Genomic DNA, 26,974 nt, shown 5'->3' on the forward strand with positions numbered 1-26,974 from the left:
GAGGAGACGCTTGTAATTTCCAAAGGCGAACCGAGCTCATTTTCCACGAGGTTTCTCCGCACGGTCTTTGTCGATGAACTCGCCAAGTTACGGCGGTCCCGCTTAAGATGCGTCAAGAGATTCCGAAGCGGAGGGCGGTTACTCCGGTTACTCCGGTTACGTTGGTCGCGAGTTACGTTGCCGGAATTTAGCATCCAAAATCCGAGCGCCGAGTATCTCGAGCACAGCTCGTCGTGTGTACGCGAGTAAACGGAGCGAGGGAAACGAGCGACGCGACGCGACGCGACGCGACGCGACGCGACGCGGCGGATACTTGGGTATTAAGGTAACCGAGAAGATCCTCGACTGCCGACGAAAGCAACGATTATCGCGTTTACGCAGACTCGGTCCTAGACTCGTTTCTCCGGGTTTCCTACGTTCCTCGTGTTCCGCGCCGCAACGCGGTGACGTCGCGTTCCTTCCGATCGAAAACATTGCGAATTTATTGCAGTTCGTGCCGATGATTATCCTCGGTAGAAAGTTTAACGCGGTGTCCGATGGATACGCTCGGTGGTGGATGCACTCGAGGGTACCGCGATAACGATCCTAACGGTGAGTCCTCGTAAGCGCAGGGAAGAAGGATTTCTCGGAAAGGCCGCAACGAAAGATCCAGATCCGAATATCCAATTTCCTCGGAAAGGAACGAGCTTCGATCGCTCGAACAACGAACGGCGTTCATCTTTTTTTTTTATGCACGCGAACACGTTCGTTGGACGAAGAGTCGCGTTCGAGTCGTGCCTTACGTACGAAATAAATAAAATCCGTCCGGGTTGTCGGCGAGAGGAGGGAAATCCCCGAGCGACGAACGAGGCGCGTCAGCTTAGGCACGTTCGCGTTTGACAGGACGCGTTGTGTCATCTTTACGTATCCTTGAAGAGCACGTCCGCGCGTGACCCGGTAGACGCAAACTGTTCTTATCCTCGAGAGGTTTGTTCACTTTTCCTTCTCGAACCGAATCGTTCGACAAAAATTTCTCCATCGGAGCAACGGACTGTCCAAACACGGATACGAGTGGGAACGAAACGGAACGTTTCTGCAACATTTTATTTACTTCCTCTCGTAGCTGCCGTCGATCTCGCGCGCTCGAGACAACGGCCGTTGCGTCGTGCACTTTCTACGCGGAATTTTTCCGTTCGCTCGAGGGCAACCGACGAAAAGGATTTTCCCCCGGGAGCGACTCGAGTTTATTTAAGGGGAAAATGGACCGTTCGGAAGTTCTCCGGACCGCGATTCGAGGAAATCGTTGGACGGTACCGTGAAAATGAATTGTAATCGGTTCTTCGAGAGTTTACCGCGCGGACGATCCTCCCGAATCTTACCGCGCTACGTCGATTCGGACTCCCACGGGATTCGTATTATCGTTCTTCGCTTCGTGTTTCGTATTTCCCCCCGTTTTACGCAGCCACGCGTTCCCGGCGGTTACACAGAGAAGGCTGGAAAGATGCAAATTTTCCCGATGGAAACGCCAAGAACCGAGAAAGCAGCTTTTCGTCCGAGAACCCCGGGCTTAGTACCCGGAGTTGCAAAGTTCTTCGTTAATCCCTCGATGCTCGTCGCACCTGTGTTCTCGCCTTTCGACGCCTCTCTTTCGAAGCTGGTGAATTACGGCAAACGTACGAGTAAAAATGGAAACCGAGTTTCCCGCTTGATCGTAATTTGGTTTTCTTTCAATAATTTCTTTCTCGAGAACAACTCCACGGAAACGGTATTCCGGTACAGGTACCGTTCGTTCGCGAGAATGGTAACCGCGACGCGATGCGCGCGCACCGTGACGTTTTTCTCTTCCCTTTTTCAGGCGATGGAAACGTCAGCTTCGAAGAGTTCGTGGAAATCGTGAGCAACATCGGCGCGAACGAAACCGCCCACACCGATCAAGATCAGGAAGAGCAGGAGCTGAGGGACGCGTTTCGGGTACGTTTGCCTTTTGTCTTTCCCTTTTGTTCCTCGGCCCTTTACCCGTTTCGGTGAAATCGTCGGCACGGAAAACCGTCTAGATACCGTTCGTTGCATCGAACGAACGCGTGCCGCGGGCTCGCCGCCGGTTCGGCGATCGTTCGATACCGTTTAAATATTCCCCGTGTCCTCGGGCCAGCTAATTTTGGGAAACGTTCTCCCAACGAGCAATTACGAAACTTTTCAAACGATCGGATCGACGGAGTTCGGCCCAACCTGGAACAAACGGTCCTCGGGATACGAAGCAACGACGACCGCAAACGGCACCGAGAACGCGATCAACGACCGTTCGAAGCTACGAGAAATCCACGAAAGATAAGATTTTTATCGTCGATCGCGTCGACGAGAGAAACGAAGCCCGATCCGACAACGGTAACTCGTTGTAGACGGTTTGTAACGGGAACCGTTATTCCATTACGCGTTTCGATAATCGTCCGGATTTTCAAACATCGCGTACGAACAAATACACGCTTCGTTTGTGAAATCGAAGTTAATGTCTCTTAATGAACGACGCTCGTACGAATTTGCGTTGGGAAAATCAATAGCACGAATTAATTAATGAATAAGAGAAATACACGGAATTGATATTAATTTTACAACAAATATTACACAATTTCCAATTTCCATTTCCCGTTCTCCATTTTCGCGTAAAATGCAATTTTCGTAATGCAGCCGAAACAAACAACGATTCTTAAGATGAATTCCGATCGGTGCGATTCGCGCGATTATCGATACTTTAATCGAACGTTCGAACGTTCGAACGAATTGTAAAGGTTTTCGTTTCTCGTTTCTCGTTTCTCGTTTCTCGTTTTTCGAGCTGGTACGCGATCGCCGCGAATACTCGGATCGTTGTTTCGCTGTTTCGTGATTCTCTATCCTCGTAGACTTTGAGAAGAAAGGATAACGGCCGTGATCGAAACTACTCGTACGTTTACGTTTTACTCGATCGCGAGGGTTCCGTGTTTCGCGTTACGAGCGAAATCCAAGCTCGGGTGTATCCACGGTTTCCCGTGTTAAAATTTTCGGCACACGTCCGCTCGAGCAAAATATAAAGCCCCGATGACGGTAGCGTGCATTCCTATGCGCATACATAACTTAGTGCCCGTACGTGAGAAATAGCGATCCGTTGAGGAAAACAAATCTCTGCGAGAAGCTTGCCGCGGACGAGGGAACCTTTGGATTTTTAAAATGCCGCAGGATACGCGCCATCTTTTCGACGGAGGATTACGTAAACTTGGAAAGAATCTGCTCGAGTTTACGAATACGGCAGCTATTTCCAGTTTAATTCGAACGACACAGGAAAGAGAGGATCGGCGCGAATCGCTGCAAGAAACAACGTAGTCGTTTAATTAGTCGCGTCAACGAGGACAGCGATGCGCGGCTCCTTTGTTCCAGTCAGACGTCGGCGGTACGTCTCCTCGATTTGAGCCGAAACGGTCCGCCGAGCGTATCAGATTCGCGGCTGAATGCAAACGTTAATAATAATTGTCAGATAACGAGCACCGAAGGACAGATTTCGTTGTAGCGCGCAAAGCTTTGCAACGCACGTCGAGCGTTTACGAAGCGTCCACAAAGGAATCGCGATCGCTTCGTTCCGCGTTCTGACAAATTCCAATTAATTCGCGCACGCGGCCCGCGAATTTCTCTCCGCGACCACGCACCGGCTCGCCTTTGTCGGATCCAAGATACCCGGACGGACTCGTCCAATTCCAAAGCGGTGAACTTTCTTACCGTTTCGAAAAAAAGGTTTTTCCGTTCGAGACAATTTTCGAACAATTCGCTCGATCGGGACACTCGACGCACCCCGAAGAAAACTTCGAAGCTCGCGAGGAGCCGATCCACGCAATTCTATGCTCCTTGCTCGACGATTCAAAATTCGAGTTTTAAAGAAATCGCTGCACGCGCCACGAAGAGACCCTCGTTCCGGCAGAGAGCGTTAATAACGAACCGAGACTCGATCGGTGTCCATTTCAAACTTCTAATTGATAAATCAAAGTCCGAACGAGTTTCGCCGACGACGAAGGCTTTCCAGCTATTGTGTAACCCGAGGATCGCTTCGAGGCGCCGAGACCCGTCCGAAGCAATTTAAAATTCTCTCGAATCTAAGTTTTCTCGTTTGTGCCATCCAGTTCGAGTAAATTGTACCCTTCGAGGAGTCGAGCGTGTCCTCGCCGATTTCGTAGCGAGGCTCGCGCCTACCGAGAGATCAACGGGGACCGCGACGAGACAACGACGAGGCCGAGAGAGTTCTCGTACCGGGGATTTTCTCGCGCTTTTCGTTTCGTTCGCTCGAGTTCCCCGAAACACGAAACCGGTAAATGTCGGAGGAATACCTTGCGCGCAAACCCGACGACGTTTACCGCAGCGATTCGGTTCGGATTCTTCGGGCTCTTCTCTCTTCTTTTTGCGAGTAAAGTTCCGAGGAAGGGTAGAAAGTTTCGAGAGTGTTGGCGCGTGACGCAACCGCAGCAAGATCGAACCGACGAAACCCGCTTCTCGTAAATTCGCGTCCAAAGTCTGGACTCGAAAGGAGCTGATTCGCGCGCGTCCAAAGTATAATATTTCGGTCCGCCGAGTTTTCGCGAGCTTGGTCGGATCCTTGTTATTTCGCGCTCTAATCCTCGAGCTTGCGAAGCTTCTCGGACGACGATTTCGAAAACTGTCGTTTTCGGTTCGTCTCGAGCGGGCCGTGACAACGTGACACGCGACACGCGCGAAGAATCGCTTCTGGTAATCCGACGGATCGCACTGTTGGAATTTCACGAGTTTTCCAGCTACGTCGTTCAAACGCCTCGTCGGCCGAGCTTATCGCCCGCCGACGACGAGAGAGAACGCTGCGTAATGCAACGATCTGCTACCGTGTTACGTGTGCGCGCACGAAATTCCACGATCGAGCCCGACACCGAGCGCCCGGCGGCCGCAGCTCGAGGGACATCGGGCTAATTAAAAGTCCCTTAAAAAGGACTCGGTCGGCCAACAACGAATTCGAAAGTTTGCCGCTGATCGGAGTAAGGCATCGACCGCTTCTCAAGGGGGGAACCGATAAAATTAACGAGAGCTAAAAAGAAGGTTAAAATATGCACGATAAAGGACCGTGTTAACGAGACCGTCTTCGATCGATTCCCATATCGAGATACCCGTCAAATATCGAGCCAACGATCCAAGTCCGCGTAACGATGTCGTTTCGATGAATAATTAAAGAGTCGCTCCGGAAACTACGGCACATCCGCGATCGAGAACAACATTTTGCCCTCGCCGCGAAAGCAACTCGATCAAAGTTTCGAGCTTCGTATAAACTACGGTACTCTTATTAACGAATCTTTCGGTTTCCGTCCCGCCCCGCCTTGCCCCGGCCCACCCGAAGCTCGGAAAGTAACGGTTTTCGTTAAACTCGCTAAATTTACCAAATTTCGGCCGAACAAACGGAAATCGAAGATTCGTGTCGTCCGCTCGCATCGTTTGCCCCTTAACGCGGTCTAGATGTGCCGATACACGTTCGATAAAAGTCGTAGAAGGGCACCTGCCACCGTTTCAATATCCGAAGGTGACTCGCAGCTCGTCGCGTTGGGTCCCGTCGTACGAAAAACTGAAAAGATTCGATCGATCGAGTATCGAAACGATATCGCGATTATCGGTCGTCCCGAACGCCTTCGATCGTATCCCTCGCGCGTACCGTACCCTTTTCTTATTCGGAACGAGAGAAACACGGCGATCGTTCCTCGCGATGAAAATTCCTCCAACGAACTTCCTCCGATCGTTTTTTCTCACCGCTTGGTAGCGGCGTGCTCGAGTTTCCGAAGTCGATAATACGCTCTCGACGCGCGATCGTACCTATTCGTCCTCGTTTCCACCGCAACGATAACGTACCACCTACGCGCAGTTATCGTATATATTGGTTAGTCGAACGAGCTTAGCCGCGTTCCATCGAAGAAAGTTTGGCGCAGTGGTCGGTTCAAAGGGCGATTCTCGTTGGTCGGTCGCGCGTCTTCCGTCGGACGATTCTACTTTTCGACGCGCTCGGACCGCTCGAATTCCCAAAACGCTCGATGCGATCTGCGTTTCTTCGGAGGATCGGTTGCCTCGCGAACGCGGAGAGAGCAATCGTCGGGCTTCGGGAAAAAGCGTCGACCACCGCATCCACGCGGGAAACCGAACGCTCGCGTTCTTTACGCGACAACCACGCGCTACGAGAGAAACATTGTTACGAGCACGCGCGGGAAGCGTTAAACTCGCTTTCGCTCCCCGTAAACGCTACTTTCGACTCGTTTACGTATCGATTTCAATGTCGACGAGTTCAAAGAAAAAACCGAACGAATCTTTGTTCCTCGTCGAGGAAGAAATTACCGACGAAAGATCTCGCGAAGAAAAGGGACGCTCGGTGGCCCGTTATCTCGTATATTACGGCCAAGTTGGTCGCTTTAAATGCATAACGTGCGCGTTTGCGCGTTTGCGCGGGCCGGTGAATCGTGTCAAACCATTGCGCCACAATACATTCTAATGACCGTAGCCTCGCAGCCGTTGACAAGGACTTCCAGTCTCCCGGCGGCTTTGTTCGTTGGCTCCGTCTTTTCGGCGATCGTTTCGCTCGGTAACGCCCCCCCCCCCCCACACACACACACACACACACACTCCCCTCCCCGCCCGCGTTTCTCGATTATCGGTGAAAAGAGTTACCGTATTTACCCTCTTCTTTGCCGATATTTCGCGGCCGCGGATCCCGCGAAACCGCGAGTTGCTCGCGGTATCGATTCAATGGTCGTCTTTGGTCGGTTCGAGGATTCGTTGCATATCAATTGGACACGGTACGCCGCGAATCGTTCCGCTCGGGCTCGAATTACCATCTCCGGCTCGGAGTCAATTTGTCAACGGAGCTAGCTCCGTTTCTCGTTCGAATCGTTATCGAACGTTACTCGCCCGCGCTCCGGGACGTCGTTCTCTTTCGCGAAGCATCGCCACCAGCGAACCCTGCCGCCCCGTATATTCTCTCCGCCTTTCTATCAACGGACCGTCTCTCCGTACCCGTTCTTCTTCCCGATGGTTCTCGAAACCATTACGCGGTTACGCGCGGACGCGCGCCACCGGTTCGCTTACTCCGCCGCGAAACCCCTTTCCTCGAAAGTAACGTTCGCTTTATTTCGAAACAATTGCTTCGGATTTCGGGGAATCCGAGATATCGGAATTGCGACTCGAGTTGCGAAAAACCGTTGCGCTACGAGATCGCGTTTCGATCGAAAGTGCCGAACGAGCATTCGCCTCGAAAGATTCAGCTCGGTAGAGACGCGACGTACTCGCGGTTACCGCGTCGATGTTTTCGTCTCGGTGGGCCGGTTGTTTCGTCGGCAATCGGCAATCGTGGTCGAGCATCGCTGAAAAAAAGCGGAAAACGCGGGAACGAGCGAGGGAGACCGTGGAAAGCATTTCGTATACGGGGATGGAACGACGCAAGATACAGCGAAACGTTGCTAAGATTTATCGCTTTCGAGAGAGGAAAACGAACGAAGACGGAAGAAGGAACGGTCGAAAAAATGCAGTTTATTTATCGCGCACCGTACCGTTAACGAAACGAACCGCAGCGGCTCTAACGCGTACACTTACCGTACCGCGATTCCTTCTACTCGATCACTGGGAAAGTAAACGTTATCCGGGTTTCGTAGGATTTTCTCCGCGCAACGTCGGTCCGCGTCTTATTTCCCGTCGCGATTCGTACAACGCGTCCGTTTCGATCGGCTCTCGCGGTATCGCGTCCGCGGCGCTGGAAAAATCCATCGAGCGTAACATTTCCAAACTAATTTCCATAATTTTGGGTTCGCTTTCGAGTTCGACCTCGCGTCTCGAATAAATTATTTTCCGTCCGCACGAGCACAGGACCGAGCGCCAATTTCTAGGGATTTTACGAACGGTAGAACGTCGATCGAGTTTGGATGGAAATTTCTAATTCTCGATACTTTCGTAGGTAGGTGGTGTATATACGGTATCGACGTACGCGATATTCAACGACACCGCCGAAACTGGCTCTTCCGCGTAAGAGGCTTTATTTATCGCGAGAGCAGCATCGCGAGAGCAGGTACGCGGCGCTGTACCGTGCCGCGCCGTAACGATGAATACGTAAACCGTGTCGAGCAAACAGCTTATCGTCCACGGTGGGACAACGGTAGGAAACACTGGGAATAAAACGCGGGAAAAGAATACCGTGCTTCGAAACGAAAGAAACGAGGAGTTGAAGAAACAGCGAACCGAGTTGAGAATTCGGGACGCGTCCCTGGAGCAACGAAGCAAAAATACGTCCGTTTGCCCGTGAGCCGAAACGACCGGAACGACCGGAACGAACGTAAACAAGGAACCGCCGACGGTGTGCAAGCGTATACCTAATAACCGTTTCTACCTACCGAGAAAGCTACCGTTGCGACACCGCAGCTCGAACCGACCCAACCGCTCGTAATATCGTCAACCGTACAAGGCCGTTCCTCTTCTCCGACCGGAATCTCGCGAAAAACCGAAAATTACTCCGAACGGATCTCGAGATTCCGGATTCGAGCGGGGTCTCGTCCTCGCGAACGATCACTTTCTTCGTGCCATCTTCGACGCGATTAAAACGATACGAACGACCGAGAAAGCGCGCCCGTCGAGTCTCGGATCGGAGATCGCGAAAGACGAATCGCTGTGGGATTTGCAACGGGCTTACGGGATTCCTGATAATTGTTTAATTTTTCACCGTCTTGGTATTTTTCAGAGGTTTAATTCGGACGTCTCGAACCGAAGGCAACGAATCGATGGAAATTTCTCGAGAGAAAGCAACGCATTACGGGTTGCAGTTCCGAGCAATCGTTAAACGTCCAAGACGGTTCCGAGCGAAGGAATTCGTCGGGTAGCCGACGATCTCGTCGAAAAGCTCGAAAAGCTCGAAAAGCTCGAAAAGCTCGAAAAGCTCGAAAACCGAGATACGCGTCAACGACAATGGCGTTAATTATAACGTTCGCGTTTGTTGTCCACTTCGCCTTAGCGCGAGAGGATACGCCCGACGAAACAATGGAACAGTTAGGGAGATAAACGATTCGGTAATTGCTTTAATGGTCGCCCGATTGCGATTTCCTACGCTCGGCCGAGGAAACGATGCGCAACGCGTCGAGCGGACTTTTTTCCCGCTACGACTTTTCTCGAACCCCTTTTTCTCCATTTCCTCCGCTCCTCCACTCCTCCGCTCCTCCTTCGGCTCCCGGTCCCGGAAGCGGAGCCGACCCGACCATTTCCACCGGGCGAAGAAACAAAAAAACGTGTAATCGTTAAATCGTAATAGGACGATCCGTCCCGTTCCGTACGGTACCCTTTGAAAGAACAAAAAATACCGATCCATGGATCGGCCCTCGAGAAATCGAGACGAAATTCGGTACAACGAGTTTCGCGCGATCGTTTCACTCGCGCGGTCAAGAAGAAACCGGACGTTCGCGTACCGATCCGAGAACCATCGATCGGTCGCGCGACGTTTAGAAATCGAGAGCGGGGCTTTCCAAAGTTTCTCGTAACGTGCGTAACTCGCGATCCAATTGCTCTCCGAACAACAAAGCGAATCGACCTACGCGGACCTCCCGTAAGAAGAATACCCGCGTACGCTTGCCCGTCGCGGCCAACGACGACCTCTCCGAATCGTTCAACTTTTTCCTCTTACGAACTTAATTTCGACTCGCTTTAAAAAAGCGGTTAGAGCTCGACCTAGTTTCTAGAATCAGCCTCTAGACCGAAGGGTGAACGCGCCGCGAGAACAAAGATGGGTCGTCGACGTTCGTAACGCGAGGAGATATTTCTGACAAAAGTTACGTATTATCGAGAAAATGGCGCTAAGCGACCGCGTGCGTTTCGCGAGAGGTAACTCGTCTCTCCGTTCGATCTTTATCGATACCCCGCTACGTACAAGGCCGATAGATCCTACGATCTGGATATACCGGGAACGAATCTCGTTCGCTTTGCGTATCATTTGCGCTTACGATCGGAATTCGAATTTCGAATTTCGTACCCGACAGATTCCTCGAAAAAACGAACGATCCGTTGAACGTGAAAAACACCGGCCGCGAGGTAAATTTGGAAATTTTTCGAAATTTTTCGAAATTTTTCGAAAGACGAATTCATCGTCGAGAAGCGGAGAATCGCGAACGGATGCCGGACGAGATTCCGTGTACCGTCCTCCGTACTCCCGACAAGCCCATTAATTCGGACGTAACCAAGCAGCGCGGAGGAGGATAGCAACCGTTCCCGGTGCATCGAGCCGGGCCAACGGAACGAGTCGAAGCTCGCGAACACCGTTCCCCGGAGCGGCATCAATTCCAATTCCATTTGCCGAGAAAGTCCAGCCTTTTCGTACCGGAGTTCCTCCGGCAGCGCCGCCACCCGATAAATAATAGACGCGAGGGCCGTTATTATCCCCGCGGTGGCATTTTTTCGCGGGCTTCGGTTCTTCGAGTCGCGTCCCCGCAATAATCTCTCCGCTCCGAATACCGAAAGAAAGAGCCTTCTGCCATTTGCTCCGGCTCGAGCGCTCCATTTACCTCCGAATAAAAGAATCTGTTTCACCGATGATTCGACGATTCGCTCCCCTTTCCACGATCTTTCCACTACTTTTCGTCGTTTTTCGTTTACTTTCAGGTGTTCGACAAACATAATCGCGGCTACATCACCGCGTCCGATCTCAGAGCCGTGCTACAATGTCTCGGGGAGGATCTGTCCGAGGAGGAAAGTACGTATCGATACAATTTTGCTTATTCGATCGACTCGAACGCGACGGTCTTTTCACTGGACGCGGTCCGAGTATGTACGGAGAAAAGTTTCGCAACGCGCGAAAGAGTCGTTGCATCCGACTCGTCAACGGCGAGGAAAATTGGTCGAGCAGAGACGACGCTCCGTTAAAGAAATATAGTATCCATCGAACGCGACCCAACGGTTGTATTCTTTCGGAGCTTACACCGTCTAAGAAAACGCGAGAACGTCCGTTATCGTTCCGTCTCCTCTTGAAAATATTTGTTCCCGTTGTTCGCTCTTATTCCGGCGGAATCGAGCGACCCGTCGTCCCTAATTTTATTCGACGCGCTGTTCGCCACGTTCCGCGAATCCCGATTCCACGTGTTTTTTCCCGAAAGTTCGCGATCGCGTTCCGTCCCGCTGGATTCCTTCTTCCAGGTCGAAGAGAACGAGTCGCGCGAATAAACGGCTCGAGAAAGACCGACTCGAATCCCGTTCGATGTTGTCGTTATTCTTCCGTGAGTCTGCCGCGCGTCACGGCAGTCTCGCAAGCTTGTTTGCAATTTAAAAGGAGCGTCACGTTCCGCCGTTTCGACCGATCGCTTCGAATCCTTTGTCTCCGGCAACGAAAAGTGTGACAAACACTTTCCGTGCAATTACGCTCGAAACGGTTTTAAGATCCGGAAGATAAACGACGACGACGACAACGACGACGACGACGACGACGACGACGACGACGACGAAGATTCGAATTCGTGGGTTAAAAGAAAAAACGCGCGACGCGACGGTAGATGCGAAATCCGAACAACAACGAAACGATGCGCGAGAAGAACAATGTCGAAAACATCGAACGAAATTTCCCCGTACGAGAAGAATAATCGAAAAATGCGGCTGCTCGAGGCGATTGGATCGTTCCCGTATAATTTTCAACGGAATTAATTTACGAACGCGTTGTCCGAGTATTTCTCGTCTATTTTCGTAAGGGCGATAGACCCCTCTTTTTAAATCGCCTCGCGTAAACTTTGTTACGAGTCGCTCGTTACTTTGGCTCGGCCCTACGTTACGTTCCATCGCGTCGAGGTTAATTTTAATTTACTCGGTGCGATCGTTTTCTTCCTCCAATTTTGCGCAAATTATCGGTTCAACTATGCTCGAGTTTGCGAAGCGCGAGTCTTTTTTTCCTCGCGTTGCGAACCGCGCAACAAAGTTAACCCGCTCGAACGGGCCGGTAAAATAATGCCGAGCGCGCGAAACAACAACGAAATATACCGCGAAACTTTCGCCGCGAACGATCAAGGAGAATAAACATCTCGTCTAAATTTGCCGACGCTGCGTTAATAACGATCTCTCCCGCGAGACGGTAAATCGAGTCCCTCTATTGAACTCCGTCTACGGTGACCGATGTAGCGATACGTCGATACACGGGACGAGATTATTGATCGACCGGGATCAATATGTGCCGCGCACACGGCATTTCTCTTCGTATTAATTATCGCCGGAGAGTATCGAACCGATTACGGTAATGGCGGATCGCGATCGGTATTTCCTTCGTTGGTAACGAACGACCGGACGAACGGACGCGGTAATTGTCTAGGTGGGTGGGATCGTTGGAAAGCTTAGACGCGTCGAAGAATTTATCAACTCGTTCCGGGAGAAGTATTCGCGAATCGTTTCGATATCGCGCAAAGATAACGATCGCGTTCGCGATCGAAAATAATTGTAAATTATCCGTGGAACCGTCGAGTGAATCGTTCGGCTGTAAATTCGGGAGATGGAGAATCGCTCGTTTCTCGAAAGGTCGAGAGTCGCCTGGTACGTAGGGACGTCAGTTGGGGGGTACGCGGTTCGTTTCGGCGTTTTCCAGCGAACGATGGGCATTATCGGTTTCACGCGGTGAGCGCTCGGTACGCTTTTCACGGCGGGCAAGCGTAACGCGGCGTATCAATACCGCGAACGTTATCACGGCGGACAGATTTAACGGAAACGCGAGCGCCGGGCGTGCAGCCGGGAAGCCGAGTTAAAAATTAAATTGCACGCCCGTCGCGTCGATTAGCATACGATCGTCCATGGGGATGATTTTAATCAGGCCAAATGCAATATTTGCCGTGTCGGTGAACAGGCCGCGGTAATAACGGCGATATTAATTTCCAGCTTCCGTCGGTCTGTCCGACCGCTCTGTAATCGTTTCGGGAAAAAGAAAAGAGCGAAAGCGGAAAACTGGCGTAAATCGTAATGTTTAAACCGTAACGCGTAAGCTGGTTTTTATCGTGTTTCAGTCGAGGATATGATCAAGGAAGTGGACGTGGACGGGGACGGACGAATCGATTTCTACGGTAAGCCTCCGCGCGTTCCTCCATTTACACCGTTCCCCGGCACCCGACACCCGGCACCCGGCACCCAGCACCCGGCACCCCCGGCCCCAGAGAGTTTCTAATAATCGGAGAAAAATACGAACGATCGGAGCGAGGAAGGAATTTGTTCGCAGCTACCCGATTCTCGGCTCGCGACCCTTCGATCGATCGACCCACGAACCGAGCCAACGAGGGACGCGAAGAAGAACGCCCGAAACGGGACGAGACTGTTTCGCGGCTAGAGGGGAACGAGACGAGATTCGAGCCACCGAACAATACCTTCTCGCGTCGCGTCGCCCGCGATAAATCGGCATTTAGAACCTACCGTGTTTACGTCTTTCTCCTTTTCCTCTCGAAGCCTCGATATCGCGAACCGTTCGCGTATCGTTCTCGCGCTCGTAAACTCGTCAACGAAGAGAGGCAAAACTCGACGCTCGGTTGTTTACGCGCGATCGCGAGAAAATTCCCCGCGAACGGTACGCTTCGTCCGCTTAACCGAATTTCCTTGATTGCAGAATTCGTTCACGCGCTCGGCGAGCCAGGGATCGACGACGACGAAGAGGACGAAGACGAGGAGGTCGTGTCCCCGAGCTACTAGAATTTTCCTATTCTCGTCTCTGTGTTAGATAGAAGGAATTAACGACGACCAACGACCCGCGTATTTCCTCCGACATTCACCCTCGCGTTGCGTCGCGTCGCGTCGCGTCGCGTCGAAAAAATTCAGAGTTCGCGGGAACGCGCAACGTGCTCGCGCTTCGAACCGACAGAGCGCGCCACCTTCCGATACCGCGACGCGCGACGCGCGACGCGCGAGGCGAACCGAACTTCGATCGATTTCGGAGGATCCTTACGACGAGTCCCGATCATCGCAGCTACCGCAACATCCGTAGACACGGTCTCCGATTTTACGTTACGCGGATCGAGATTCTATTCCGCGAGTCTGCGTCCGAATCTCGCGGATGTTGTTTCGCCTCGAAGAAAGGGGAACGCGAGCTCTCGGTCGGCGACCGCGCGGAAGCCCATCCGTCGATCGAATCTTCGCGAATCGCGTTAAGAAGCCAACGATAAATAGTCACTTCGTTCTCGATCGTTTTCCGATACTCTATTCCCGCAAGATACGTGGATTTCTCGATTTTACTCTCGTCCAATCTAGATCGCATTGCATCCCACACTCGAAGTAACCGTTGAGAACGACGCAATCACCGAATCGATCGACGAGGCTGGACCGAAGCTACCGGGAGGTTTGCGATCGCGACGGAGGGAGCCTCCCTCCGTTCCCGCTTCGAAAACTGACACGCCGGGGCTTCGAGACCTCGTTCGAGGAAAGCTACAATGGAATTTTAAATCGGTATCGATCGCTTTGCTCTCCTCGAGCTTCGTACTGTGTACCTTATTAAACGATATTTCACTGTTACGCCAAATAACAAAAGTCGCACGCTGTTTCAAATATTTTAAAGGGTCTAACGAATCTAATAAACGAACGTTTCTTCGTTGTACGTCGTTTTCTTCTCTCCGCTCGATCCCCCGCCTTTCGAAGCGCGCGACGCGACTCACCGTACGAGCAACGAAACCGAAGGAGCGTGGATACGATACCGATACGAATATACTCATCTTTCTTAAACGTTCATTTTTATTAGCGATAAATAAACTTACATATCTTTACAATAACAACGTCCTCTCGTAACTCTCGGAAAATATGGTAATATCTATTCGCGAAAATCCATGTGGATCGAGACTTTCGATTCACGTTTCTCGTTTCTCGTAATCGTTTTGCCGTTTAACGTTGCTAAGCTCGAACCGTACGCGTTGGTCGTCCCGCGAGCGACTACGAAAAACTCGGTGCAGCGCTCCGCGGCGGTACGAGGTTCGCTTCGCGATACAACCGGTAGTCGGCGCACAACCGGCGAAAAGGTAAAAAAAAACCGAAAAAACGAAAACGCAACACGCATCGTTAAGTATCGAGCCGATGTTTCGAGCGTCGCGGCGACGCGGCGACGCGGGCGTCCGTGACTCGTCTCGAATTTGGTCACGGCCGTTCGGCCCTCTTACGTTTTAAGTTTCTCTACGCTATCCAGCTTCGACCGTCAACTGACGTTCCTTTCGCGTGACCAAAATTTCATCGCGAGTGGAATATTTTCGGTATCTCGGTCCATCGGTCCATCGGTCCAAACAGACGACGCGTTCCGAACCATCGCTCGCCTCCAAATCGAAACTATCGCGGACGCGCTCTCGTTTCTTTTCACCGACGAACAAAAGACTATACAATGGTCGAAAAATACGATCCGTCGATGATCTCGAGCAAGGCGATATATGCGCGTACGCGTGCACGTATGTACGCATGTATGTTTGTATGTAAGTGTGTACGTAAGTATGTATGTACGTACGTACCAGTTAAGAGGAGAAAGCTTTCGTTTAACGATATACCAGGTTCCATCGGTTTACTCGTCAAAAGCACATATATATTATGTACAGGTATTTACGATTATTCGCGCAGGCGAGTGCGCAGTTTTGTGCGCGTGCGATCCAAGTTGGTTCGATCCGATCGATCTCGACGAACGCTTCCTCGTCGTTCTCGAATCGGCAAGGGCGACGTTTTTCTCGACCGCAAGAAAAATGAACGCCCTATCGATTCGACGACGAAAACCGTAGCTCGCGCGCGTCTTTCGTTCGCGCGATCGGCGACGATTACGGTTTACAAATTGTTTCTCGTCCGAACGTTTCATCGTCGAAGCGGGACGCGTATTTACGGTCCGTCGAGTCGCGATAATATAAAAAACGAAGCGTTCTTGTACGGTGTGGCAGTCCTCCGATGGGTAAAAGTTTCGGCGATTCTCGATTCTCGATTCTCGATTCTCGATTCTCGATTCGCTGCGTTCCTATTCGCGTTCGTTCGGCCGTTTCGCAGCCGTTTCGACGGACAACGGTTCGGAATCGCTCGCGTACTCCGAGCTCGAAGAGTACGACGCAAAGGTTGAATCGCGCGCGAACGCGTCGAGAGATTCGTTACGAATCGACGAACCGTGAAAACGCGAGACCGAGGCGAGTTTTATCGGTCGCGGACTCCGGTTCAGCATCGGTGTGCCCCTCGACGGTCCGCCTCGGTATCTCGAAGGTTCGCGGTGCTCCCTAAGCGCGATCGTCTTCTTCCGAGGACCGAGAACCCCGACAAAGGTAACTTTCGACGATGGTGCGCGGATGAGATCGAAAAACGACCGGAATCCCATCGCGCGACGGTTCGCTCTCAGAGGACCGGTTCCTCGTCGGTGTCCTCCTCGGTCTCCTCGTCGGTCCTTTCGTCCTCTTCGTCGTCCTCTTCGTCGTCCTCTTCGTCGTCCTCTTCGTCGTCCTCGTCCTCGTGATGGTCGTGCTCGCGGCGACGTTGCTCGGCGCGTTCCTGCGATCGCGCGCGAATCGTGGAACCCGTCGCCAGGGAACCGATTTTTCCTCTTCGTTGTCTCTTGCGTTGATTGCCGCCGATCCCGGCCACGTTCGAAGCTCCGGAATTGGTTTTCGCGACACCGGTACCGTAGCCACCCTCCGGCTCGATTCGACGCCCGTGAGCGTCTATCAGAGGTCTCAGTGCCGATCTCAAGGACCAAGAGAGACGAGGATGCCCGCGGTCCTGCCGGACGATCGGATCTTTGCTCCGACTCAGCTTCTGCGAAAGAACGGCCGAATCATCGATAGAGGTCCGATCGAAGACGCGCGATGCGAGACCGAAGAAGCAACTTACCTCGGGAACGTCGGGCGGCTCGGTTTCCCGCAAAGCCGAGAGCTTCTTGCTCTCGGCAAACTGCTTCAGAGATTTCTCGCGAACGTAGACGAACGGCCTGACGACCCTCAGATCGTGGCGACGGACGTAGTAGTGGGCCTTCATGGTTTTCAGTTTCCCCTCGTGAAACACCGAGACGAGGAAACCCTCGGTGAGGTCGTCGAGATGCTGGCCGACCGCCAGCACGTTGTAATTGTGCCGTTTGGCGACCGAGTACAGTTTCGCTCTGGTCGCCCGATCGCAAAAGCTGCACGCCCCTCTGGCGTCCAAGGGATCCTCCGCTCGATTCCCGTCGCCGGCTCGTTTCTCCTCGTAGTGATAGGGAACGTTCAGAGACCGGAGGTAGCTCATCGTTCCCATCGGATCCGATCCGTTCGCGTCCACCGTGACGGCACCGATCTCGAACTCCACCCCCTTCGATCTCGCGTAGATTTTGTACTGGCGCAACGTGTGCAACAGGGACAAGGAATCGTTCCCGTTGGTCGACAAGCAGACCAACACTCTGTCGTTGTCCCGAATCATGTCGAACTCTTGCACAGCCTCCACCACCGGTTTCCAGACGTTTTTCGGTGGACAGTGCCACTGCGCTCGAGGCGAGACCGAGGCTTCGATCTCGGCGTTCTTCGTTCGGGTCTCCTTCTCCCGGTTTTGATCGTTGGAGGACCGAGTGTCCTCGAAGAAGTCGTTCCGGCGGACCTGTTGCTCGCGATTGGACTCGTTCGTAGCGCCGGTGGTGTTCGCGATAGAGGAGGAGGAGGCGGTGGTGACGGTGGCGACAGTGGGGACGGTGGTGACGGCGGTGACGGGTCCTCTCGACTTGCGGGCAAAGTTGTTGGCGGAATTGGACTCGGCGCTGCTGCTGCGCTTCAAGTCGACCGAGTCGAGGGATTTGTCGCTCTCGTGGAAGGACAAGTTGATCCCGCTGTCCTGAGAACTGACCGAGTTCACCGCGGAGTAAATCTTGGGAAGAATCTTGCGGGCGTCGCCGGTCTCGGAGCCGCCGCGCTCGCGGGCTTCCTCGTCGTTCGTATCGTCGTTCGGGTCGTCGTCCGGATCGTGGACGATCCGTTCGGTCTCGGCGGGCTTCATCACGTATATCACCGTCTCGTCCGAGGAACACTCGCTGGACATCTTGCTCTCCTGTTGCGCGAGTTCCCCGACCTTCCCGGCGATATCCATCGGTCCGGTTCGTCGGGTGCCGGAGAATCTGGGGGAGGCGGAGGATGGAACGATTCTCCCTCTGTCGGGAGAACCGCAACCGTTCGAGGACACGTCGGAAGCCGACGCGTCCGGTGAGTGTCTATGGAGTCCGTCCACCGCGTTCACCATGCACCTGATCTCGGACTTTACCTCGCTGGCCATCTCCTTGGAGAACTCCATCAAGTATTCCGCGATGTCGCTCGCCGTGAACGAATCGTGTCTGAGCTGCTTGTCCTCGCCGGAGGATAGACCGACCAGGGTGGCCGCGTTGCGCGAATGATGCTGCGGCGTGTTCTCGGAGGTGTTCGTCTCGGACAGCGCGTCGTCCACCTTCGAGATCACCTCGCGTATCTCCGACTTGATCTCCGTGGCCAGCTCCTTCGTCACCTCTTTCACGTACGCGCTCAGATCGTCCTCCGACCTCTGACAGCCGTTCAGGGAGATCGGCGACGATCTACCGCCGACTCCGATAACGAGCTTCTCCGCGTAATCGCCGATCGACGAGTACGAGGACGGGGGCGAGGCTCCGTTCTCGAACTCGAGGGAGTTGAGCTCGGTTTGACTGCTGCAGCTGCAATGGTACCTCCTGTGTTTCGAGGAGCTCCCGTTGCTCCCGCTCAGACCCAAGCTGGTCAAGGTTTGCGGACTCAACGGGAGCGGTGGCGGCACCGGAGAGGAGGACGAGGAAGCTACCTTGCGATTCCCCGAACCGTTCTCCCCGCCGGCGGTGCTGCCGAGGGAGTTGCACCTGACGCGGCCGAGGTTCCCGAGACTCCCGAGATTCCCGAGATTCCCGAGATTCCCGAGATTCCCGAGATTCCCGTGCTCCCTTTGATCTTTACCCGTCTCCCCGACGGCGAATCTCACCGGCATCGGTGAACTCGGACAAGTGGCCGGAGACCTCTGACCGGGGGCGGTGGCGGTGACGATGGCGATGGCGGTGCTCGAATCGTTGTCTCGTTCCTCCTCGTTCGAGGGGTGGGATTCGAGCGCGTTCGGCACCGCGGTCTTTCTCGCGGTGCTCAACGCCGGAAGGCTACGGTGTCTGGGCGACGTGGACGAGATCGGGGCGTTTCCCGTTCGAGGAATGTCGCTGTTCAATCGGCGGATACTGTTGGCCAACGCGGAACTGTTCACGAGAGTGTCGTGCGCGGTGGTCGGCGTCTGATGCCCGAGCCTGTTCCGCGACAAGGTCGGATTGAAAGGCACGTCTTGCTTCACGTTCTGCGAGTTGCCCAGGAGAAGATCCTGCGCCTCGCTGGGCAGCATGAACCATCGCAGAGCTTCCATCCGCTCGGACGCAAAGTCGAAGCTACGATCGGTTCGAAGCGGATACCTCTGGGCCATTTTCCTCGCCCGGTTGAATATATTACGGGCTGTCTGCAAACAATCGCCGTAGTTCTGGGGCGGAACGCCCGAACCGGATACCCGTCTCTCGGAAGCGTTCATTCTCCCGTCGGTGTATCTGATCGAACCGAGCCACTTTCGCTCCTTGAACACGCTGTTGGTGTGGTGTCGCCACTCGCCGGTGTCCGGATTCAGCACGTACTGAGGCAACAGTTTCCAACCCTCGGTGGCGACCATTTTCAAAGCCTCCAGCGCGAACGCGACCTCCGCTTCCGACATGAAATAGGGGAACGAGAGTTTCGCGAATCCGGGCCTGAGGCCTTCCGCGTTCGTTTCCTCGTTCTCGTTGTTCCGCTCGCTGAAACAAACAGAGGAGGCGGTCGGTGTCGTTAGAATCGGGGTGGGGGACCGCGGGCGTGGAAAGTTTTCGTACCCCTCCGCGAGAACCTTCCGGTACTCGTTGGCGAGTTCTCGATCGATTCCCATCAGGTCGTGAGCGTAACGACCGGCGCACGCGCAACCGCCGCGCGCCTGTATTCCGAACACGTCGTTCAAAACGGCGCACACGAAGTTGTGATGTAGAAACGTGCCTCGCGGGTGCCGCACCATGAACGAAAATATCGGAAGCCTCTTTACGTTCTGCGATCCGTTGCCGAGCAGAATCAGTTCCGGAATCGTGCGCACGTGAGCCAACACTTGCCTACAGAGACAGAGAGAGAGACAGAGAGAGACGAACAGAGAGAGAGAGAGAGAGAGAGAGAGAGAGAGAGAGAGAGAGAGAGAGAGAGAGAGAGAGAGAGAAACGTAGAAAGGAAAGAAAAGAAGGAAAGAGCGAGCGAGCGATCGCAAACGCGAATCTTACCTGGTTATCTTGTCTTGGCGAGCGACGATGGCTCGCGGTGTAACGTTCTCCTTCAATTGAACCGCGAGCCCGCATCTGATGGTCTCGACGACACCGGCGGTGCCGCTCTCCTCGCGAAGCTCCGGGTCCCGGTGACACCGATGAGAGTCACGCGCGTCTTCCGCGTCGATCTTCTCCCTCAAGAGAGACCGTTTGGTCACCAGCACGCCCGGCGATTGAACACCGCCGATGAACTTGTGCCCGGCGAAAACGATCGCGTCCTTGTGAACGGCCGTCTCCCCGACACCGGGCAAGTGCGAATTCATGTCGATTTGGACGTACGGCGCTGAAAACCGATCGGACCTTCAGAACGATTCACTCGGGGGAAGGTTCGCTGCTCGACGGAAGTCGAACGATCGTTACCCGCGGTGGTGTAATCCCAGACGCTGAGCGCACCGTATTGGTGCAAAAGAAGGGTCGTAGCGACCTCGTCCGCCAAAACACCGGTTATGCAACTCGCAGCGCCGAAACATCCGATCATCTGCGCGATTCCCTCCGCTCGCACTCGAATCAAACATCGCTCGAGGTCGTTCAGATCCAAGAAACCCTCCCGGGTTTCGGACACTCGTACTATCTGAAACGATCCTAGTACGTCCCAACGATTCCACGATACGAGAAACTTGTCCCGGGGGACGGTTAGGTCTGGGCCAGCTCACCCTGACGTCGTGTTCCCGCCAAGGGCGCAGGTTCGCCCGATGCTCGAACGGTCCCACGAACACGACCGTGGATTTCGCGAGATCGAGGTGCCGCAACAGCGCCCGAAGGGCCCCGGCCGTCCCTTCGCCCGTGAACAGCACCGCATCCTGCTCGCCGGCTCCCACCGCGTGTCTCACGATGTCTCTGGCTTCGTGTCTGAAACGCAAACAAGCTGCCTTCGTCGAAACATTCGGGACGAACGGTCGTTTCGTCGACGCCTCGACCACCCGTAAAAACCCGAAAAGAGAACCCGTATACCCGTTACGAGGTTCACGAGCCCGAGAAACCCGAGGCGGAAACGATACCGCGGCCACGGGAGATCGACGGAACGGGACTCACCTGAACAGAGAAGATTGAAGGCTACAGATCGACGTGGACGTCCGGGTGTCGCCCAGACACGGCAGCACCTCCTTCGCGATGTACTCCTCGAGAAACTGCAACGACCTTCCGGAGGCGGTGTAGTCGCAATAGACCACTGGAACGAGAAACGAAACGTTGTCGTTTTTATAGAGTTACTTCTGGTCTCGGTCGACCCGATTTTACCGGCAAATGAAAAACCTTCGGGAGAGGAGCGCGAAGAGAAACCAGAGAAAAGGAAAGCGAAAAGAAAAAAAAAAGAAACGAGTCCCCTCCGACCGTATGGGTTTCGAAACGATTGCGAAACACGTTGCTCGCGTTAGGGCACGCGCGCGACGACCACTCGCGGATCTTTCTTACGAAACGATCCGGGACGTAATCGCGAACGACCGATTCGATCGTCCTCGAGGAACGGTATACCGGCAAATTGCAACGGTCCCGCTTCCGCGAGTTCCGAGCCATCCGTCCCCGATAGGATCGCGAGACGCGGAACTCGAATCTTTGCGTGCGCGAGCAAACTCGCTTTCTCCGACTCGCGAATCGAGCCTTTGCGTTTCGCGAGAATCCCGCGGAGAGCCGAAAGAGGTCGTCTACGTCCGTTCGAAAAGAAAATCGTACCTCGCGCGCTGGCGCGCGCGCGCGCGTGCTCGCGTGCACACGTCAATGGTAAAGTAATGCTCGTTAAAGAGCATCGGTAGCGTCGAAGGGGGTCGCCGGTTCGTTCGTACCGGGAACCGCGGGAGATTCGCTTCTGGGCATAGTTCGACCTAAATCTCGAAAGCGAGGACGATTGCCCGAACGACCGTTCGACCCCGAACAACTATTCGCGTCGACCGCGCCGTCGAGTCCTCCGTAACTAGAGCACGGGCGTGTGCGCGAACGAAACACGGCCGAGGAGCGAAAAAAAAGACCGGCTTGGCGAACGGAACACGGTCGAACCGTAGGCATCGCGAGACAACGCGACGACGCTCGTCGCTCGTCGCTCGTCGCTCGTCGCTCGTCGCTCGTCGCTCGTCGCTCGTCGCTCGTCGCTCGTCGCTCGTCGTTCGTCTCGCGTAAACGGTAAATTACCGGCGGCTCGCTTTCCAATTAGCCTTCGATGGTACGCACCACCGGTCGAGCAACGCCGGCACGCGCGGCCCGAGCCGCCGCGATCGCTTCGGGGAAACGTTTACTCGCGAATCGACCGATTTAGCTCGCCGACCGACCGAACGAACGAACGAACGTACGAACGTACGAACGTACGAACGTGCGAACGTACAACCGAGCTACCGTCGCCGCTTTTCTCGGTTCGTTCGTAAGACGATAAATTCCGGCGTTGCGAAAAACTGTTCGACGGAGAACCGCTCGTTCCGATCGAAGCTCGCGCAACGGCGAATCGTGGATCCTCGAGCTCGAGGGGAACGGAGCGGGCGCCTGTTGCGCGATCGCGGCCCTCGCTCGGATCCACGAGCCTCGGGCTCGCGACGCCGATTCTTCGTTCTTCGTCCTCGGTACTTTTGGGAATCGCGAGTACCGCTCGGATATCGGCGTCGACGCGCGCAACCTCGACGCGCGCAACGTCCTACGCGTTTATCGATCTCCTCAATTTTCCGTCGAGCCACGTGTCGCGAGCTCGGGAACGTTCGGACGAAAGGCGAAAAATACCAAGAAACGTGTAATCCATCGGACGAGGAGGATGGACGGAAGGTTGGCTCGATCGGGTGGAACGCGACCCAGTTTCGACTTCGATTACCCCCGTCCACCGTCCACCGTCCACCGTCCTCGAACAACGATAAGAATACCTTCCGTATCGTTGAACGGTGGGCAAGATCGGTCGAGTCGCGTACCCCTTCGAAGCGCAAACACCGTTCAAAGGATTTCGAAAGACCGACTTTTCGCGCGCACCGAACGGGATCCTTCGAGCCCGCGGAAACGCGTCTACCGTTTTCTTTCGCGGTTTTCGCGAACGATTGAAAAGCGATGAAAAATTATCGAATCCGCGACGAGGAAATCGATCCACTCCGTATTCGACCGATCGATCGATCCTCTCGCGTTCGTCGGATCGCGGCCAATCTCGCTCGCGTCCGCTCTCGTTCGTCTTTCGCTAAACGGAAGAATCACCGATTCGCGAGACGCTATCGCCTATAACGAGCACCCGACTCGGCGAGCGTATCTATCCGCGGGCAATAACGCGCGACCAAGGTTTCGACGACGCGCGGTTTCGTTCTCGGAATTTTTTACGAGCGCCAAATGCTGCTCGGAGGGGGTGGAAGCCTTTCGAGACCGAGCCCGTCGCTAAATTTGGAACAAGGCTCGTATCCAACGTTGCGCGGTTCGGCGCAGAGCGGCGAGAGAGCGCGGCTTGCGACCTAAATACGAGGGTACCGAGGTGCGCGTACGGGGTCATTTCCATGAAACGACGAGACGAAAATAGTCTTTCTTTGTTCGTCGGAGCGTGCACACGTTGGTACGGATCTCTCTCGTTCGTGTTTTCGTTCTCGTTCTCGTTCTCGTTCTCGTTCTCGTTCTCGTTCTCGTTCTCGGTCTCGGTCTATCACCGAGAAGACCGAGCGACGCGCGCGGTCCTCCGCGATCGATCCGCGCGGAAACGGTCTACCCGAGAGCGACGCCTGGCGACCAAAGTTCGCCCCGAGATCGTCACCGGGCTCGAGGACGCCGTGGCGCGTCGCGTCGATCGTAACTGGATCTAACTACCGTCTACCGGCCGAGGTATCGGCGGGGAATGGTAAAAACCGAAAACGATTGAATCAGTGGCCGCGCGCGGCTTCCTTGGACCGTTTAACCCTGGAGCAATGACGCACGAATGGAGACGATCCGGTCCACGGTTGGTACGCGAACAACGATTCGCGTACGACCGCGAAACCGGTCGAGTCCGCGCGGCTCGTGCCGAACTCGAGGAATTGCCGCCGTCTACCGCGAAAACGGAATCGTCCGTGAAACCGTACTACCCGCGAGCTTCCGACCCCGAGCCGGTACTTTCGGACGAAACCTCGAATCGTCGCTCGCCTCTCGGCGTTCCTTTCCTCGGCGCTGAGCCGTTCGAGCCTCGGCCGGCAACCTCGTCGAAGAGTTATCGGCCCGACGCGAGATCGACGGGACCTCGAGTCCGAGGTCTCGCGAGGCTGCATCGATCTCGAGTCTCCCCGCGCGCGATCCAGACGAGAGGAAACCGCGTCGGGCGCATCGGCGGGTGGTTGGTCCGTTGGCTGTGGATCGCGCAAACCCGACCTAACCCAGGGCCAATGTCAAGGCGAACGGTACACCGGCGTGGACTCGGTGCGCGTCGACCTGTGAACCAGCAGCCCGGAACCGCGTTTTCCGAGCCCTCTCGATCATTTTCAACCGTGGAAGGACCGCCACAAACATTTCCCACCGATTTCTCTCTGTCGCGCCTCGCGCTCGAGATTCGTCGCCCGGTCGCACCCTTTTCTTCGCCCGTACCGTACCCGTACAAGTCTCGTGCCTCTCGTTTCGGACGGAGAATCACGGCTTCTCGTTCGACGGTTGAACCGAGCCGAGCCGAGCCGAGCCGAGCCGAGCCGACGCGAGTGCCCCGGTTTCTTCCATCGCGTTGCCTCGTCGCGCTTAAATTTCATCCAGCCGGCCCTCGTTCGCTAACCTTTCCACCCGGCGACGTTTTCCCCAACGAGACCGAGAATCCGATCGTCTTTTCAACGACAACCACTTTCGCGGAAACACCGAAAAACGATCCTACCGAAGAAACGAACGAACCTATCGAACGAAACCTCGAAAACCGACGAAACGGTACGAGACCGACCACTCGAAGACGAACCGTCGAGCGACCATCGGAATTTCAACTTTTTCGTCTCGCAACGATCGAACGTTCCACGGCAAAACTCCAGCACCGGTCCGAGCGTTTTGCCGCAAAAGTTACTCGCGAACGTTTTCTTCGACCGCTCCGCGTTTCGCGCGTACGACGAAAAACGAAAGAAAACATCGATCAGCTTGAAATTCGGCAAGCGTTCCTCCGTTCGAACGGTCCGTCCAGGATTCACCCCTGTGCACCGATCGGAACCACGGCCAACGCGTACCGGTGTATCGCCGTCGCGACGAACCCTCTCGACGATCGATCGGCGTTGCGCCCAGCTATTACCGGTTGTTTACGATACGCCCCGATAAATTTTCCCAACGCCGCGAGCGATGCCGCACAAAAGACGACCCGGTGGATCGTATAAATAACGCTCTGGCCTTTTCGACACTGTCTATTTTTGTGCCGGATATCTTCACCGAGCCAGCCGATTCGACCGAAAACGATGCACGATGCACGATGCACGATGCACGATGCACGATGCACGATGCACGAATCACGATGCACGACGCTCGTCGACGAGACACCATCGGGGCCGAGAACGTTCGAGAACGTATTTGTAAATACGAGCCAAAGGGTCCGGAGATGTCGAGAAACTAGGGATCGGTAGCGGGGAGACGTTTTTGCCCTACCGCGGCGAACGGGTTTCCTTTTCTCTCGGCATCGACGACGCGAGTAAACGAAATACTTTGAGATTCGCGGAACGTTTCGCAAAACATTCGGAGAAAGTAGTCGCGCGTTCGGTACGCAGGGACGCGCGGTAAAAAAATTTTTCACGCGCCTCGCGAATCTCGGCTCGTACGCGTTTCCGAAGAAATCGACGCCCGATTCTGTTCGCGCCGCGTTCGAACGGTTCGTCTTCGAAGCGGCACGGATCCAGCTCCGGTTCCGCTACACGTTGCGCGCACAAATCCGCTCGAATCCCTCGAGTTCGTTCTCTCGTCGATCCGGCGTTCCGCCGTGTCGCGATACTGGTCATCCCTGGTCTCACGGACGGGGCTCGTCAACGGGGTCGTCGGTGCAATAAAGCGCGACCAATAAAACCGATAAGCGTCGCGTTCTCGAATTACAACGCGCGCGTGCACGCAGTTGCAACGCGCTGCACGGTTACGGTTACGTAAAACGAACTCTTCTCGCAACGCGCGACCAAGAACGCGGGAACGCGGGAACGCTCGAACCGCGATCGAGAGAATATTCGAAATTGCGTCGATCGGGAGGACGAGTCGCGACCGGTATCTCGAGTGACTCGTGCTCGACGATCGCTGCGAAATCGCCTCGGTGGACGCCTCGGTTCTTTCGGTTCTTTCTTCGAAAGTCGAAGAGCGAAGCCGTTCACCGATGCTCGAAACCATCCGCTCGATGTCGATGGAGCCGTAAATCCAACGGTAGACGAGCCGTAAATGTTCGCGGGGTGATAAATTTCCGGGATCGTTTGGAAGACGAACGTGCATCGACCGTTCGATCGAGAACGTCTCTTCGGCGGGAATCGCTCGTTCGACGATGTTTCTCGAACGCACGGTACGACGTTACGTAAAGAACATCTCCGCGCGAACAATGCTTCCGTCTACTTACGGCTGACGGAACTCGAGGAAAACTCGCGACGCGAAAACCCGGTGACGCAACGGTCGCTGGTGTATCACCGCCATTAGCGCTAATTACGCCGATCGATCCACGGTTGCGTCGGAAACGATCTTTTCGTTTCGCGGCCGCGAAAACGTTCCGTCGCTCCCGTACCGAGCGCGTTTCGCTCGTTATCGGCGACCTCGCGATAACGCGCATTCCATTCGCGCGGTATCTCC

The 26,974-nt window shown here is 54.6% G+C and overlaps 2 protein-coding genes across 2 annotated transcripts in view; one reads left to right on the forward strand and one right to left on the reverse strand.

Moving 5' to 3' along the window:
- LOC143151384 (uncharacterized) overlaps positions 1–13,767 on the forward strand; it is a 35,968-nt gene extending 22,201 nt beyond the window's left edge. The window contains exons 4-7 of the mRNA XM_076320466.1: positions 1,835–1,950; positions 10,627–10,717; positions 12,996–13,052; positions 13,586–13,767. Coding sequence (XP_076176581.1) covers positions 1,835–1,950; positions 10,627–10,717; positions 12,996–13,052; positions 13,586–13,668 — 347 coding nt within the window. The 3' untranslated portion in view covers positions 13,669–13,767. The remainder of the gene's footprint in view (positions 1–1,834; positions 1,951–10,626; positions 10,718–12,995; positions 13,053–13,585) is intronic.
- Positions 13,768–16,177: 2,410 nt separating this feature from the next.
- The window catches only part of LOC143151381 (uncharacterized), a 29,641-nt gene continuing 18,844 nt past the window's right edge, over positions 16,178–26,974 (reverse strand). The window contains exons 3-9 of the mRNA XM_076320461.1: positions 21,326–21,461; positions 20,947–21,142; positions 20,654–20,864; positions 20,252–20,576; positions 19,823–20,089; positions 16,804–19,747; positions 16,178–16,728 (exon numbers count right to left, since the gene is read on the reverse strand). Of these exons, the coding sequence (XP_076176576.1) occupies positions 16,312–16,728; positions 16,804–19,747; positions 19,823–20,089; positions 20,252–20,576; positions 20,654–20,864; positions 20,947–21,142; positions 21,326–21,461 (4,496 nt within the window). The 3' untranslated portion in view covers positions 16,178–16,311. The remainder of the gene's footprint in view (positions 16,729–16,803; positions 19,748–19,822; positions 20,090–20,251; positions 20,577–20,653; positions 20,865–20,946; positions 21,143–21,325; positions 21,462–26,974) is intronic.

This window comes from Ptiloglossa arizonensis, chromosome 9 (genome assembly GCF_051014685.1).
Source record: "Ptiloglossa arizonensis isolate GNS036 chromosome 9, iyPtiAriz1_principal, whole genome shotgun sequence".
Classification (NCBI taxonomy): domain Eukaryota; kingdom Metazoa; phylum Arthropoda; class Insecta; order Hymenoptera; family Colletidae; genus Ptiloglossa; species Ptiloglossa arizonensis.